The sequence below is a fragment of the Pseudorca crassidens genome, chromosome 10, assembly GCF_039906515.1.
Source record: "Pseudorca crassidens isolate mPseCra1 chromosome 10, mPseCra1.hap1, whole genome shotgun sequence".
NCBI classification, from domain to species: domain Eukaryota; kingdom Metazoa; phylum Chordata; class Mammalia; order Artiodactyla; family Delphinidae; genus Pseudorca; species Pseudorca crassidens.
Window position 1 is genome coordinate 64,420,813 of NC_090305.1, and position 13,177 is coordinate 64,433,989.

General features: G+C 43.4%; 1 protein-coding gene across 6 annotated transcripts in view; it reads left to right on the top strand.

Annotated features, from left to right (window-relative positions):
* Positions 1 to 208: 208 nt before the first annotated feature.
* LOC137232329 (kelch-like protein 18) overlaps positions 209 to 13,177 on the top strand; it is a 50,144-nt gene continuing 37,175 nt past the window's right edge. For 3 of the 6 annotated variants that reach the window (XR_010946970.1, XR_010946968.1, XR_010946969.1), the window contains exons 1-3: positions 209 to 289; positions 6,986 to 7,116; positions 10,257 to 10,397. Coding sequence is in view for 2 of the 6 variants with exons in the window: in XM_067754061.1 (XP_067610162.1) it covers positions 7,052 to 7,116; positions 10,257 to 10,397 (206 nt within the window). In the remaining 4 variants the exon portion in view is untranslated. Of the gene's footprint in view, positions 290 to 6,985; positions 7,117 to 10,256; positions 10,398 to 13,177 lie in introns of those variants that run through there. The other 3 variants (XM_067754061.1, XM_067754060.1, XM_067754063.1) reach the window with 3 other exon arrangements.

Here is a 13,177-nt window from a genome sequence, read left to right on the forward strand (position 1 = left end):
ACCACCACTGCTCAGGAAAAGGCTCTGTGTCCACTCTTTGTAGAAGCTAAGTGGCAAGAATGCTCAGTCTTTGCTGCAGTTTTAGTGGAAGTGGTTTGGGCATTCCAGTTTGAATAGATTTTTTTTTTTCTTAGAAGCAAATTTGGCAGTATTGTGTATACCTAGGAAATCTTGTGATTGCCCCTAATTTGCTCCACAGATGCTGGTCATTGCAAATCATCCCACAGTGATTAAGTGGCTGGCGCTGATACACACGTAGTAAGTGGTCCTGTGAGCACGGGCAGTAGAGGTGTGTTGTGTACCTAATATCTTGATCCCACCTGGGTAACTTCCACATGTGTGTTTGTGAGTTTAGCTCTTTCAGTTCAGAGTGTTTCATGATACCATAGATCGTTTCTTTCCTTCCCTCCTATCTTGTACTTTGAACCTGGGTCTTCCCAATACTTTACTATCTGATTCCATTTAATTCACTAACATTTAATTAAATTCATTTAATTTACTGTCTGATTCAATTGCATTGCTAATACTTTATGATTATAATATTGTTTTATTAATATTTGTAATATTGTTTGTTTAAAGGTAGGTATAGCAAAATGTGATTAAAGGTAGAGGTATATGCCAAATAGCCTTAACTTTTCTGACCAATCAATTATATGTTGCTTATTGATTATTTTTTCCTAAATTCTGTAGCAACAGTTCACATTTCTTTGCCACCTTAGGGATGGAAAAGGGAGGAGATTTGCAGTAACAGTGTGTAATTGAAGATTAGTGGAGAAAGTAGCCTTTGCGTGGACCTGTGTAATTCAAGATGTTAAAATAGGGAACACACTGTACTCCTGTATAAGCTGTAGTTTACAATATTAGATTTATCATTTGGATTTCCCATTTGTCCCTTTTTTTTTTAGGGAACTTTTTATTTTGAGATAATTGTAGATTCACATGCAGTTAAGAAATATTAACAGTGAGATTCCCATGTACCCTTTGCCCAGTTTCCCTCAGTTGTAATATCTTGCAAAATTATAGTACAGCATCACAAGCAGAATATTGACATTGACACAATCAGCTACTCTTATTCAGATTTGCCCAGTTTTACTTTCATTCACCTGTGTGTATTTAATTCTGTATACTTTTATTATGTGTGTTAGTTTATTTTTTAATTCTAAAAATTTCCCAGTTGGCTGAGAACTTGAGCTGGGAGGGGTGTGTTATTTACTGGGTCCCTCTCAAACTCCACCAGTAAACAACTCAAGTATAATTTCCTTTCACATAATAGCTACTTAACTGGGGCAAGTTAATTCTAAATCTTGGTTTCCTCATCTATAAAATGGAATTCACAATAGCTACTTAATGCAGAGGGTTGCCGTGAGGACTAAAATGAGAAAATATGTGTAATGGGTACTTAGCAAAAGGAACTTCATAAATGATCATCTCATTTTCTTTTTTTTAACTAAGAGTACAGTGAGAGTATTTGGGTTTTTTTTTAAGCTTTTCACAAAAGTGTATTATCCTAGGATTGTAGAATTGGAAGGTCCCTTAATAGTTTTAGAATCAGTGAAGGACTTCCCTAAACGTTCTTAGGTAATAAGCTGTTATTCTTTGTGATAAACTAAAATGTGCCTCCTTGTACCTTGCAGATCTGCCCTCATCCACGTGATAGCCCTTCTAGTCTTTGAGGACAGCTATAGTCATCCCTAAATTACCTATCCTTTAGCCATTCCTCGTAAGATGTAGCTTCCAGACCCTTTCCCATCTTGGTCTCACTCTTCTAGATAAAGACAAATTAGTTGTTCCCCTTAACTGAACAGAGAATTCAGATGTAATCTGCCTAGCATATCCCAAGATAGGCCTGTCTTCTCTTTAGCTGAGCTTTTTTGGGAAATCAGGTCACCTAGTTCGTGCACATACAGCTTGTTCTTTTGTCTTCTGTTTACTTTGTAGATGGAAAATAAATGCATAGCAGTGTAACACAGCAAACTGAATGCACATTTTGCCCTCATTTCCTCCTGTAATCCCATTAAAATGATAGTAAGAGGGAAAAGAGAGATCGGCAAATGAGAGGTCAACGGAATGTTGAAGCCAGGAAGCAAGTGTGATTAACTTAGTGGGCCAGAGGAACTGAAGGTGCCTGCTTTGGCAGGGAGTGGTGGGGGGGAACTAACAAAGAGGATTTGTAATGCAGAGCCCTGGAATAGCTCCAGAATCGGAGAAACCAAATATTGGAAACAGGAAGATTAGTCGAAAGTCTATGTGAAAAGCATTTAGATGCCTACAACCCCTCCTCTACTCTCTCAGGAGACAGATATTTTAGTCTTAGATATTGAACCAGAGACACACCAAGCACAGAAGATGAGATGGAATATGGAGCAAAACTGAAAATAGGGGCTTTAAGACAAAGTTCTATATAGTGATTAATAGGACCATTCCCCTTTCTCAGTTTTCAGAGTATCTGCAGGCAGGTGCCGTCATGCAAGAGACTGAAAGATCCTCCTCTGATAAATTTAATCCCAGAGAAAAAGTCTTAGCGATACTGTCTACTTTTGGGGATCCTCAATAAAATGACAGATTCTTCTTGCCTGATCACCCTAATGTGAAGCCCATAAGTTGGCAAGCTTAGCTCCCCTACACAGAGCTTTCAAACAGCTTCTAAAAGTATGAGCAGATAGCCAAGTGTCATGAGACATTTAAAGAACATAAAAGACAGAGTCCAGGGGACCTCCCTGGCAGTCCAGTGGTTAAGACTGCACTTCCAATGCAGAGGGCGCGGGTTCCATCCCTGTTTGGGGAACTGGGATCCCACATGCCGCATGGCCAAAAAATAAAATAAAATAAAAAGTACTGTTCTGAAACTCTAAACAGTTCCTTGGGGAAAAAAAGTCCAAATCAAATGGAGGTGAAAAAAACCTCAGGAAACAGTAAAATCAGGGAGAAGAAGAAGGAAAGATTTTAACTATAATATCTTGAGAGAGATTAGAGAAAATATTGCATGCATAAAAGATGAACTAGATTCTTTAAAAAAAAAAAAGAACCTCCAGAAGACAAGACCTCCTAGAAATTAAAAATATGATGACTTCCCCGGCAGTCCAGTGGTGAGACTCTGTGCTCCCAATGTTGGGGGCACGGGTTCGACCCCTGGTCGAGGAACTAGGATCCCACATGCCACATGTCATGCCACCCCCCAAAAAAAAGGAATTAAAAATATTATAGCAAGTATGAAAAATACAACACAGAAATATTGAAAGGTAATGTTAAAGACAACTCCCAGAAGATAAACCAAATGAAAGAGATGGAAATGGGGAGAACAGATAAATTATAGAGGATCATTCCAAGAGGTCTAACACCTGACGAATGGAAATTTGAGAAGAAATAAACAGTAGAGAGGAGGAAATTATCAAAGAAATGGTATGAAAAGATGTTTTCAGAACTAAAATCATATCTATAGATTGATACAGCACAGTGAATGAAAGAAAACCAACTCCAACTTACAGCCCTGTGAAATTGCAGATCTCTGAGGATAAAGAGAAAGTCCCAAAAGCCTCTAGAGAGAATAGTCATATAATGTTAGTATTCAAAATGGCATTAGCTTGCTCAAAAGCCACAAACTAGGGCTTCCCTGGTGGTGCAGTGGTTGAGAGTCCGCCTGCCGATGCAGGGAACACGGGTTCGTGCCCCGGTCTGGGAAGATCCCACATGCCGTGGAGTGGCTGGGCCTGTGAGCCATGGCCGCTGAGCCTGTGCGTCCGGAGCCTGTGCTCCACCACGGGAGAGGCCACAACAGTGAGAGGCCCGCGTACAGCAAAAAAAAAAAAAAAGCCACAAACTAGAAGACAATGGAACAATACCTTCAAAATTCTGACAGAGGTGGATTCCCTGGCGGTCCAGTGGTTAGGACTCTTTGCTTTCACTGCCGAGAGTGTGGGTTCAATTCCTGGTTGGGGAACTAAGATCCCGCAAGCCACATGGCATGGCAAAAAACCAAAAAATTCTGATAGAAAAAAAATATTCTCAACCTAGAATTTTATAGCCAGCTAAACTATCACCCAAGTTTAAGGATAATAAAGACATTTTCAGACATTTTGTGCATATGCCCTCTGATATTGTGATATAATAAGAAATATGTTTTTGGTCTTTGTCCCTGATTCCTGGCACAGAGCTCCTAAAATCATTATAACTTCCTGAGTAGTAGGGGTAATAAGACCATCTTTTGTTGTAATATTTGCCCTTTGTTCTCAGTTCCTGACACAAGAGCTTCTAAAAACCTTGGAATTTTCTGAGTGATAGGGGTAAGAGGAGAAGTCAGCTAAGTTTACACTAATGAGGTAACTCTGTGTGGGCCCCTAGATAGCTTCAGGTTGGGGTCTGGTTGCCAGAAGAACCAACCATGTAATCAGAGGGTTGGAACTTTCAGCACCACCTCTCTGCCTCTGGGGAGGGGAGAGGGGCTGGAGATTGAGTTGATCACCAATGAGTTAATCAGTCATGCCTTCAGAAAAATCCCATTCTAGCAAATTATCAAACCTGAAGAGGAGGTTTTGGGGACACCTCCCCCACCCTGACCGTCTAGCTGATGGGTCAGAAGTATGAGTGGCCCAGTTAGCATCTGAAGCAGGGGCAGTCTGGTGGGACTGAGTCCTTAACCTGTGGGGTCTGCACTAGCTCTATGTGGTTAGTGTCAGATTTGAATTAAATTGTAGGATACCAATTGGTGTCTGGAAAGTTGGAGAATTGGTTGGTGTGAGAACAAAGCCCACACATATCGTGAAAGAAGTGCTGTGAGTTAAAAACAGTTTATAGTACACCCTTTCTTAGGAAGCTCTGCTAGAAGACACTTTTCACCAGAACAAGGGAATAACAAAGAAGAGGACTAAATGGGATCCAGGAAACAGGAGTTCCAATATAGGCAAGGGGAAAGGAATTCCCAGAAAGACAGAGTCCCAGTATGGATGTCACAAGAACAAACTGATAGGGTACCTGATGGAACATATTAAAGGGAGTTTTACACTTTATTATTATCTTCAGGGAAAACAGAAATTATACCAACAAAGAAATGTAATCATAGTATACATCCTGGCTTGTCTACAAATAGTATTCACATAGATCTAATAATGCAATTCTTAATGTTAATTTGACCAAAATTTGGCATAATTCTATGGGAAAATGGAGATAGTATGTGAAGTAGTATGAAGTAGTATGTGAAGAGAGCATGTCAGAGCAAAATCCTAATCTTCCATCATAAGAATTAAATATGTAACCTAAGAGTTATATTTTGCCACATAACAAATTACCCCAAAACTTAGTGACTTAAAATAACAGATATTTATTATCTCACAGTTTCTGTGGGTCAGGAATTCAGAAGCAGGATTTGAGAAGCTCTCATGAGGTTACAGTCCAGGTGTCACCTTGGGCTGCAGTCATCTGGGCCTCTCAGGATATGTTGTTATCTGGCTTCCCTGAGAGCATGTGATCCAGGAGAGACAATTAGAGGAATTTGCAGTGTGTTTTATGACCTAGCCTTAACGTGACATCCCATCATCACTTCTGCTACGTTCCATCAGTCACACAGACCAGCCCTGAGACATTGTGGGAGGGACCTGCACAACATGAATACCAGAAGGCAGGGATGAGTTGGGAGCTATTTGGAGGCTGACTACCACAAGTAATAACTAAAAGTGAAAATTCAAGAAATAATATTAGAGGCATATTACTTAGAAAGATAGAGATAAATACCAGAAGAAAGTGGCTGCCCCAGGAGCAGAAATCAGGGAACCAGAAACTTCTGGTTTTCATTATAAGCCTTGTAAAACAACTTTAAGAAATATTTGCATTTATTACTGTGATTTTTTTTTAAATTATGAAAAACCCTCAAAACATGCAGCCATTTAATGTCCCCAACACTGGTAGTAGGACAACACATGGATTATATGAGGAACTCCTAGAATCTGAATCTAGTAAGGATCCTTTGGTATTTGGATGGTTGTGTGCTTGATCTTGAAGGACAGTTTACAGATAATAAACCTAAAGTTCAGTGAAAAAGAGGACATAGTGAGAGAACCTGAGCTAGAATCCTTGAATAAATACGACACAAAGAGATGAGCATCAGATAGTGAGATGGCTCTGGCATTTCACTAATGTGGAACTTAGGTGAAGGGGAGGAAAAAAAAGACTGTTTGCTCTTTCTGAAGAGTAGAAAATTCTGAAGTGGAAATGTTTATGTGTCTTGGAGCTATAAATGGCAAAGTTAAAGGGAGTATCCTTTTGGCAGATAGTTGGAAAGCACTTTACGGAACTCCCCAGGCTAAGGATGTGTTCCTGAGCATTTGGTACAAGTTAGAGAGAGTCTGCCTCTGTCCACATGAGCCCTACAGGCCATGCAGAGCACTGGCCAGTCCACAGCCCCAGTCCTTCCAGCTGCTGCTGCCAGGGTCATGTTCCTTAGAGGACTCTGGGCTCCTTGTGGTCTACCACAGCCTGGTTGGTGCCCAGGGACCCCCTAACATCTGTGCCCACAATGCCTCCTCTGTCCTTGATCCCCACATGCACCCCCTATTCAAGCTTGTTTCTCCTCATCTCTTCCTGTCACTGTTTACTCTTCTGGAGGAGCCTACTGTTAGGTGCTTCAGCGTTCTTGGCCACTTTGTCTCTTCCATCTACCATCTAATAAAATTGGAATCAGGATAAAGTGTTCGAGAAATCAGGTCTTTGAGTTGGTGGGGGGAGTTTGGAGAGGTGCAGTGAAGATTGCCATATAAATAAAGACTTTTAACCGTTTTAATGCCTTATGAAAATGTGTTGTCTACATTCTCCTACTATAACCGTGTATGTTGAGTTTAAAATACTTCAAGGTCTCCATGAAAAGCCTCAGCTATCACGTCCTGGGATGCCATCAGTACCACTCCAGTGGGCAGACAGTTGAGCTGTGGAAGGGGCAGGGTGGGTTTTTGTACTTGCATTCCTCAATATCTGTCTTTGTATTTTACTTTGCCTGCAGATTGGGGACCACAAATTCAGTGCTCACCGGATCGTCTTAGCAGCCTCAATCCCGTATTTCCACGCTATGTTTACAAATGACATGATGGAGTGCAAGCAGGATGAGATTGTAATGCAAGGAATGGACCCAAGGTACTAAATTCCTCCATCAGGTTTCACAGCCTGCTTTCTAGGTGCAGTTTCAGCCTTGTGTTTGGTGCCCTTTGAGGGCCTTCCAGCAGGACCCAGTATCAAGCACAGCTCCACACACACAGTAGGTGACCAGTAAACAAGCTAGAACCTCAGCCCGTGGCCTGAGACAGGGTTAAAATAAGGAGGGTTTTGATGTGTTTTAACTCAATGAGAGTAACACGTCTCATAGGAACTAGAGTCCAAGATACGTTTTTAAAACTAGGACTGGGTACAAAGTTGGTGGTATATTATTCTCTTCACTTTTCTGTGCTAACCTTTCTAGCTGGCAGACTAGTCTTTCAAATAAGTGTCTTCATTCATTACCCTTCCCATCAGTCCAGAACAGTGTTGTCCACTGTTGTCCAACTTCCTGCCTCGATGGAGATGTTCTGTTTGTCCTCTCCAAATTGGTAGCCACTAACACATGTAGCTGTTGAGCACTTGAAATGTGACTAGTGGGACTGAGGGACTGAATTTTAAATATTATTTAATTTTAATTCATTTCAATTTAATTTTAGGGGAATTCCCTGGCAGTCCAGTTGTTAGGACTCCATGCTTTCACTGCCGAGGGCCTGGGTTCAATCCCTGGTCAGAGAACTAAGATCCTGTAAGCCACGCAGTGTGGCCAATAAATAAATAAATAAATAAGTAAATAATACATAATAATAAATTTAGTTTTAATTAGCCACGTGTGTCTACTGGCTGTTAATGTGATGACGCAGGTCGAGAAGGTAGCAGAAATCATGGTTATTTGATGGGTGAGAAAACTGAAGCCCGGGAATTCCCTGGTGGAGCAGTGGTTAAGAATCCGCCTGCCAATGCAGAGGACACGGGTTTGAGCCCTGGTCTGGGAAGATCCCACATGCCGCAGAGCAACTAAGCCCGTGCACCACATCTACTGAGCCCGCACTCTAGAACCCAGAAGCCACAACTGCTGAGCTCGCGTGCCACAACTGCTGAAAGCCGTGCGCTCTAGGGCCCATGCTCCGCAAGAAGAGAAACCACGGCAATGAGAAGCCTGCGCACCACAACGAAGAGTAACCCCCACACGCTGCAACTAGAAAAAGCCTACGCGCAGCAATGAAGACCCAATGCAGCGAAAAATATAAATAAGTAAAATTAAAAAAAGAAGAAAACTGAAGTCCAAGGAGGTCAAGCCCAGAGTTTATCCCTCTAAACGTCTTTCAGTGTCCCAGAAAGCCCTCCATAATGGAATCATTGGCTCCAAATGTCAGTAGTGCTGAGGTTGAGCAATTCTGCCCTAGATGAGTTTTAGGGTCAGGAGGCAGTACTATAAACCCTGAAATTGCATCATTTACACACTTACTTAAAGTTATCCTTACATCTAGACCCTCTTTACAGAAATACTTTCCTGACTTCTGTATGAAGGCTTTATATAAACATATTCCACAGTATGCCTTTTGGGGCCTTGAAAGGAAAAAGGCATATTTATATGACTTAAAAGATTTTACTGCAAGTCTGTGAACTGAGGCTGTGTGTTTATAACCTAGGCTACATCCAAGGGTCCACTGTGCACCTACTATGTACCTGGCATTGTTCTGGGGTCTGGGCATGCAGAGCAAACAGGACACGCAAGATGATTCTTGTTGGGAGAGAGACAATAAATAAACCGATGACTCCAAAATGTTAGCCAGTAAGCTGTCATTTGTTGCCTAACGTCTTAATCTCCCCATGGTGAAAACTTGAAGGAAAGGAGCTAGGAAACTGTGTGGTACCTTCCGGTTGATTGAAGGTGATTTGCTCCAGTACATGGAGAGGATCTGTATACCCACTGCAAGGGTGCAATCTCAGGCCAGCTACTTGTAATGAAAGACATAGAAGTGTGTCTATATCCAAGGGCAGTTGTACACTCTCATCTCTGAGGTCTGTGTCTGACAGAGCCATGCTAATCACCATGCACCATCCAAGTGCTTCATTTAACAGATAGACTGAGAACCTGTGATCTGTGCTGCTGTAGGTACTGAGGTATAGCAGAGGAAATAGAAAGCACCTCTTATTATTCCAACTTGCTAGTAGTGGCCATCTGGCAGTAAACAAATACATACATGATATGGCTGGGAAGTGAAAGTGATGTGAAAAAGGTAAAGCAGAATAAAGGCTAGCGAATGATGGTGAGGGTCTGTGCTATTTCAGGGTGATCAGGAAAGCCCTCTGTGATGAGGTGATATTTGAGCCAAGACCTTAGTTGGAGTGAGGGAGCAAGACATCTGGGGGAGGAGCCGTTCAAACAGAGGGAGTAGCCAGTGCAAAGGCCCTGAAGTGAGAGTGTGTTCAGCATATTGGAATAGAGTGAAGGGGAAAGAGTGGAAGGTGATGAGGTCAGAGAGATGGAAAGGGGCCAGACCACATACAGCCCTATAGACAGAATTTGGATTTCATTCTTGGTGTGAATTGGAAGGCAGAAAAAAATGTTGGAAACCTCAGGCTGGAAACTTATCCCAAAGAAATAATCCAAATATGTTATTTATAAAAGCTATTATGCTTACCAATAAAGGAAATAAATTGTAGCACATTTACATGTTGGATTACTTTATAGCAGCCGTTGAAAATGTCAAACATGGGGAGTTCCCTGGCGATCTAGTGGTTAGGAGTCAGCGTTCCCACTGCCATGGCCCACATTCAATCCCTGGTCAGGGGGAACTGAGATCCCACAAACCGCGTGGCATGGCCAAAAAAAAAAAAGAAAGTTGAACATGAAGTCAGTGTAGAAACATGGGAAAGGGCTTCATAAGTATTACATGATTATATCCATACAACTTAAGCATGCAGGCAAATAGGAAATGGAAATTAATCTAGAAAAATGACTACAGTTGACTCAGTAGTGAGATTCTGGGTCATTGCTTTGTCTTTTCAGAACCTTCTATAATAAAATCATTTGGGCAGTAAAGACAACCTAAGAAGTAGAATGATAGCTATGGTGAAGTAATTATTCCATTCAGGTAGATTCTCAAAGGGCATGGGCTAAATGTATTTGAGAGCGGGGCCCATCCGTTCCTCAGGTAACAATGTCAGCTTACTTAGGGCCTGAGTATCCTGTGGGCCGAACACCATCTCTGAAGAGCATCTTTCCTCTCCTCTAGCGCCCTGGAAGCTCTGATCAACTTTGCCTACAACGGTCACCTTGCCATTGACCAGCAAAACGTCCAGTCGTTGCTGATGGGGGCGAGTTTCCTGCAGTTGCAGAGCATCAAAGACGCCTGCTGCACATTCCTCCGAGAACGGTGAGGTGATGTGATGGGCCTGGCCTGTGTCGGGGAGCAGACCGTGTCATTTCTGGGATCCCCTGCCAGTTTGATGAGTCTTTGGGGGCATGGAGAGTCTCATGAAGGAAGTGAGATGGGAAGATAACTCTGAGGAAATGCCCTTTCTTGAAATCAGCATCAAGCAGTACCCAGTTCTTTGGGATGAACCTTTCAGGAACATGATTTATGGAGCCTTGCCTGTACTCTCCCTTGGTCTGACATGCACCTCTTCTTCTGGTCCTCTCTGTCCAATCTAACCAGCCACCACCAGATTTATTCAGTGCTCCCTCACTGTTCCATAGCTGTCTCCCTCTTTGTTTAGATCCTTCTCCCTCCTTGAATTTCTTGGCCTTCCTTTTTCCTTCTGCTCTGCAAGAGCCCACCCAAATTTCACCTCCTGGAATTCTCTGTCCCCTTCAGTCCCCTGGGAGCAATCATTATATGCTCCTTTAGAGTAAGGACCATGGATTATACCCCTACCTATGTCCAGTACTTGGCCGTGACCTTTTGAGGACTGAGCAGATAAGAAGGCTCTTCCTCCCCCTCAAGAGGCAGAGCTCGTAGTCACAAGGTAAAAGCTGCCTTTAACCACTAGAGGCTTGGGGGTGAGGGTTAGTGCTGGGCTGCCCACAGGGAGGGAGAAACCAGAACAGTGCCCCTCTGTCTGTGGTCTCTCCAAAGCCTGGCTCCACCTGATCTCCTCTGATCACAAGGCCCCTGGCCTGAAGACCAGCATTCCTCTGCCTCAGACCTGACCTCCTGAACCTCATCCCCTCTTAGAGCCAACCTCTCCCTCCCCCATTTCTGTTCCACCAGCTCAACTCACTTAGCAGCTCTGTGGACCCTGCCTGAGGTCCACATCCTGCCTATGTGGTGCTCACGGGCATCAGTGAGCACTGCTGTGTGTGCAGATGGTCTTAACGACCGTGGTAATGATGCTAACACGCAGGGGCGCTCTGCTGGTTTCGTTGGGAGGTAGGTGGTCCTGTTCGGGTTTTGCAGCTGGAGACCATGTAGTGAGTGCAGCCCCAGACCCTGGCTTGACCTGCCCTAGGATGCCTTCTGGGTCAGCCTAGAGAGCTGCGTGTGATGGGCTGTAGGGCACACACTGTCTGTCCTACTCATTTGCGAGCTTAAGGACACAGACTGGACTTGGTTCATCTCTGTATTCCCACAGAATTTGGAGAATGACTAAGTAAGGCCCTGTGGAAAGGGTGAAGTTGGCCATTCTCACAAGGGGACAACAGCTCCACCTAGGGGCTTTTGAGTTCCTCACTGTCAACACTGGATCCAGGCTCTATTATAAAGTAGTGTCATGTAAAAAGATGCTTAGAAAAGTGATTTTTAGACCAGTGCAGTTTTTACATGCACCAGTGACATATTAGGAAAAGGTACTTAAAGCACAAAGCCTGATGTTTTGAGTCTGTCCTTGACATTTTTCTGTTCAGCACTGGGAGCCCCCTTCTGAAGCCTAAACTCACACCTTATTCCTGTTTCTATTCTCTGCCACAGGCCCCAGAGGTTTGGCCTTTCTGTTTTCTTTTCAATAGCTACCATCACTGCCTGTGTTCCTGGGGGTGGTTCTCCCTGAGCCTGGCTGCAGAGTGTAATGGAGTCTCCCAGCTGTCCCCTTCCTGTGTGTTCTTGAAGACAAGCATGTGGGCCCTTCAGTTTCAAGGTTTGATTACTAAAGACTTGAGGGAAACCATCCTGAGCGGTTGTGAAAAGGACAGGGCATGACTGAGCACAGAAAAGCTGCAAAGCCGTCAGAATTCTTAGAGCAGTAGTTCCTGAAGCCATTTTGCCTGTTAGATATTCAGCCTGCTGATTTTTTTTTTTTCTTTTTTCCCATGAGGTTGGGGGTTGATTTTTTTCTGTGGCTCCTTTTCCAGCCTTCAGATGAATGGACCTCCTTGTTTTTAGGTGAGGATTGGAGGTGTGTATTTTCCAAAATTCTTCTCTCAGAACTGGATCAGAACATCAGATGCGTCAATGAACCAAGCCAATAACTTACTTAATTCAAGTCACTGCTTCCTACCTCCGATAAAGCATTACATCTTATCATGGTCAAGCTATGTCAGCAAGGAAGGAGGTTGTGAAGTGGCTATTGACAGATATGGGTCTCTATCTGCCCTTTGGGTTATTGTCCCTCTTGTCTTCCTCCTTCTCCTGAATGGTCCCCTCTCCTGCATGGCAGCTCTCCCTCCTTTTTCCCCACCAGCTGGCTTACAGACAGGCTCCCCACATCCTACCCTCTTAGATGTGAAAGCCCACTTCAGTGGAAAGTGTGTTTTGTGCTCAATCATTCCAAGCCAGTCAAAGACAACCAAAGGTGAGGCGCAGGAATCCTAACCTGGGAGGGAAAGGATGGAAATGTGTGCCAGTCAGCAAAGTGGATCATCCTTTCCCGCGTCTTTGGACTCTATCCAGTTCCTTGTCCGTGGTATTTGAACCCTCCTCTTGACTTGATGTCAGAGTAGTAGGAATGAGTGAAGCACATGCTGTAGAGGCCCAGGGAGGGTCTGTCCTCGTATCTGATCTGCCATACGTGCTTTTAACAAGTCTCAACCAGGAGAAAGGCTAACGTTACTTGACAGATGACTGAGCTGACATTCTGACCCTGAGTCCCATATTTCTCCCTGGGCCATGCTGCTTGCCCAGGGGTGCTCAATGCTTATGTTTCCTTGGCCTTTGGAAATGGCCTAGGTTTCCAAAACAATGGACAGAGCCAGTTTAGGCTGGAACGAAACAACAGCTAT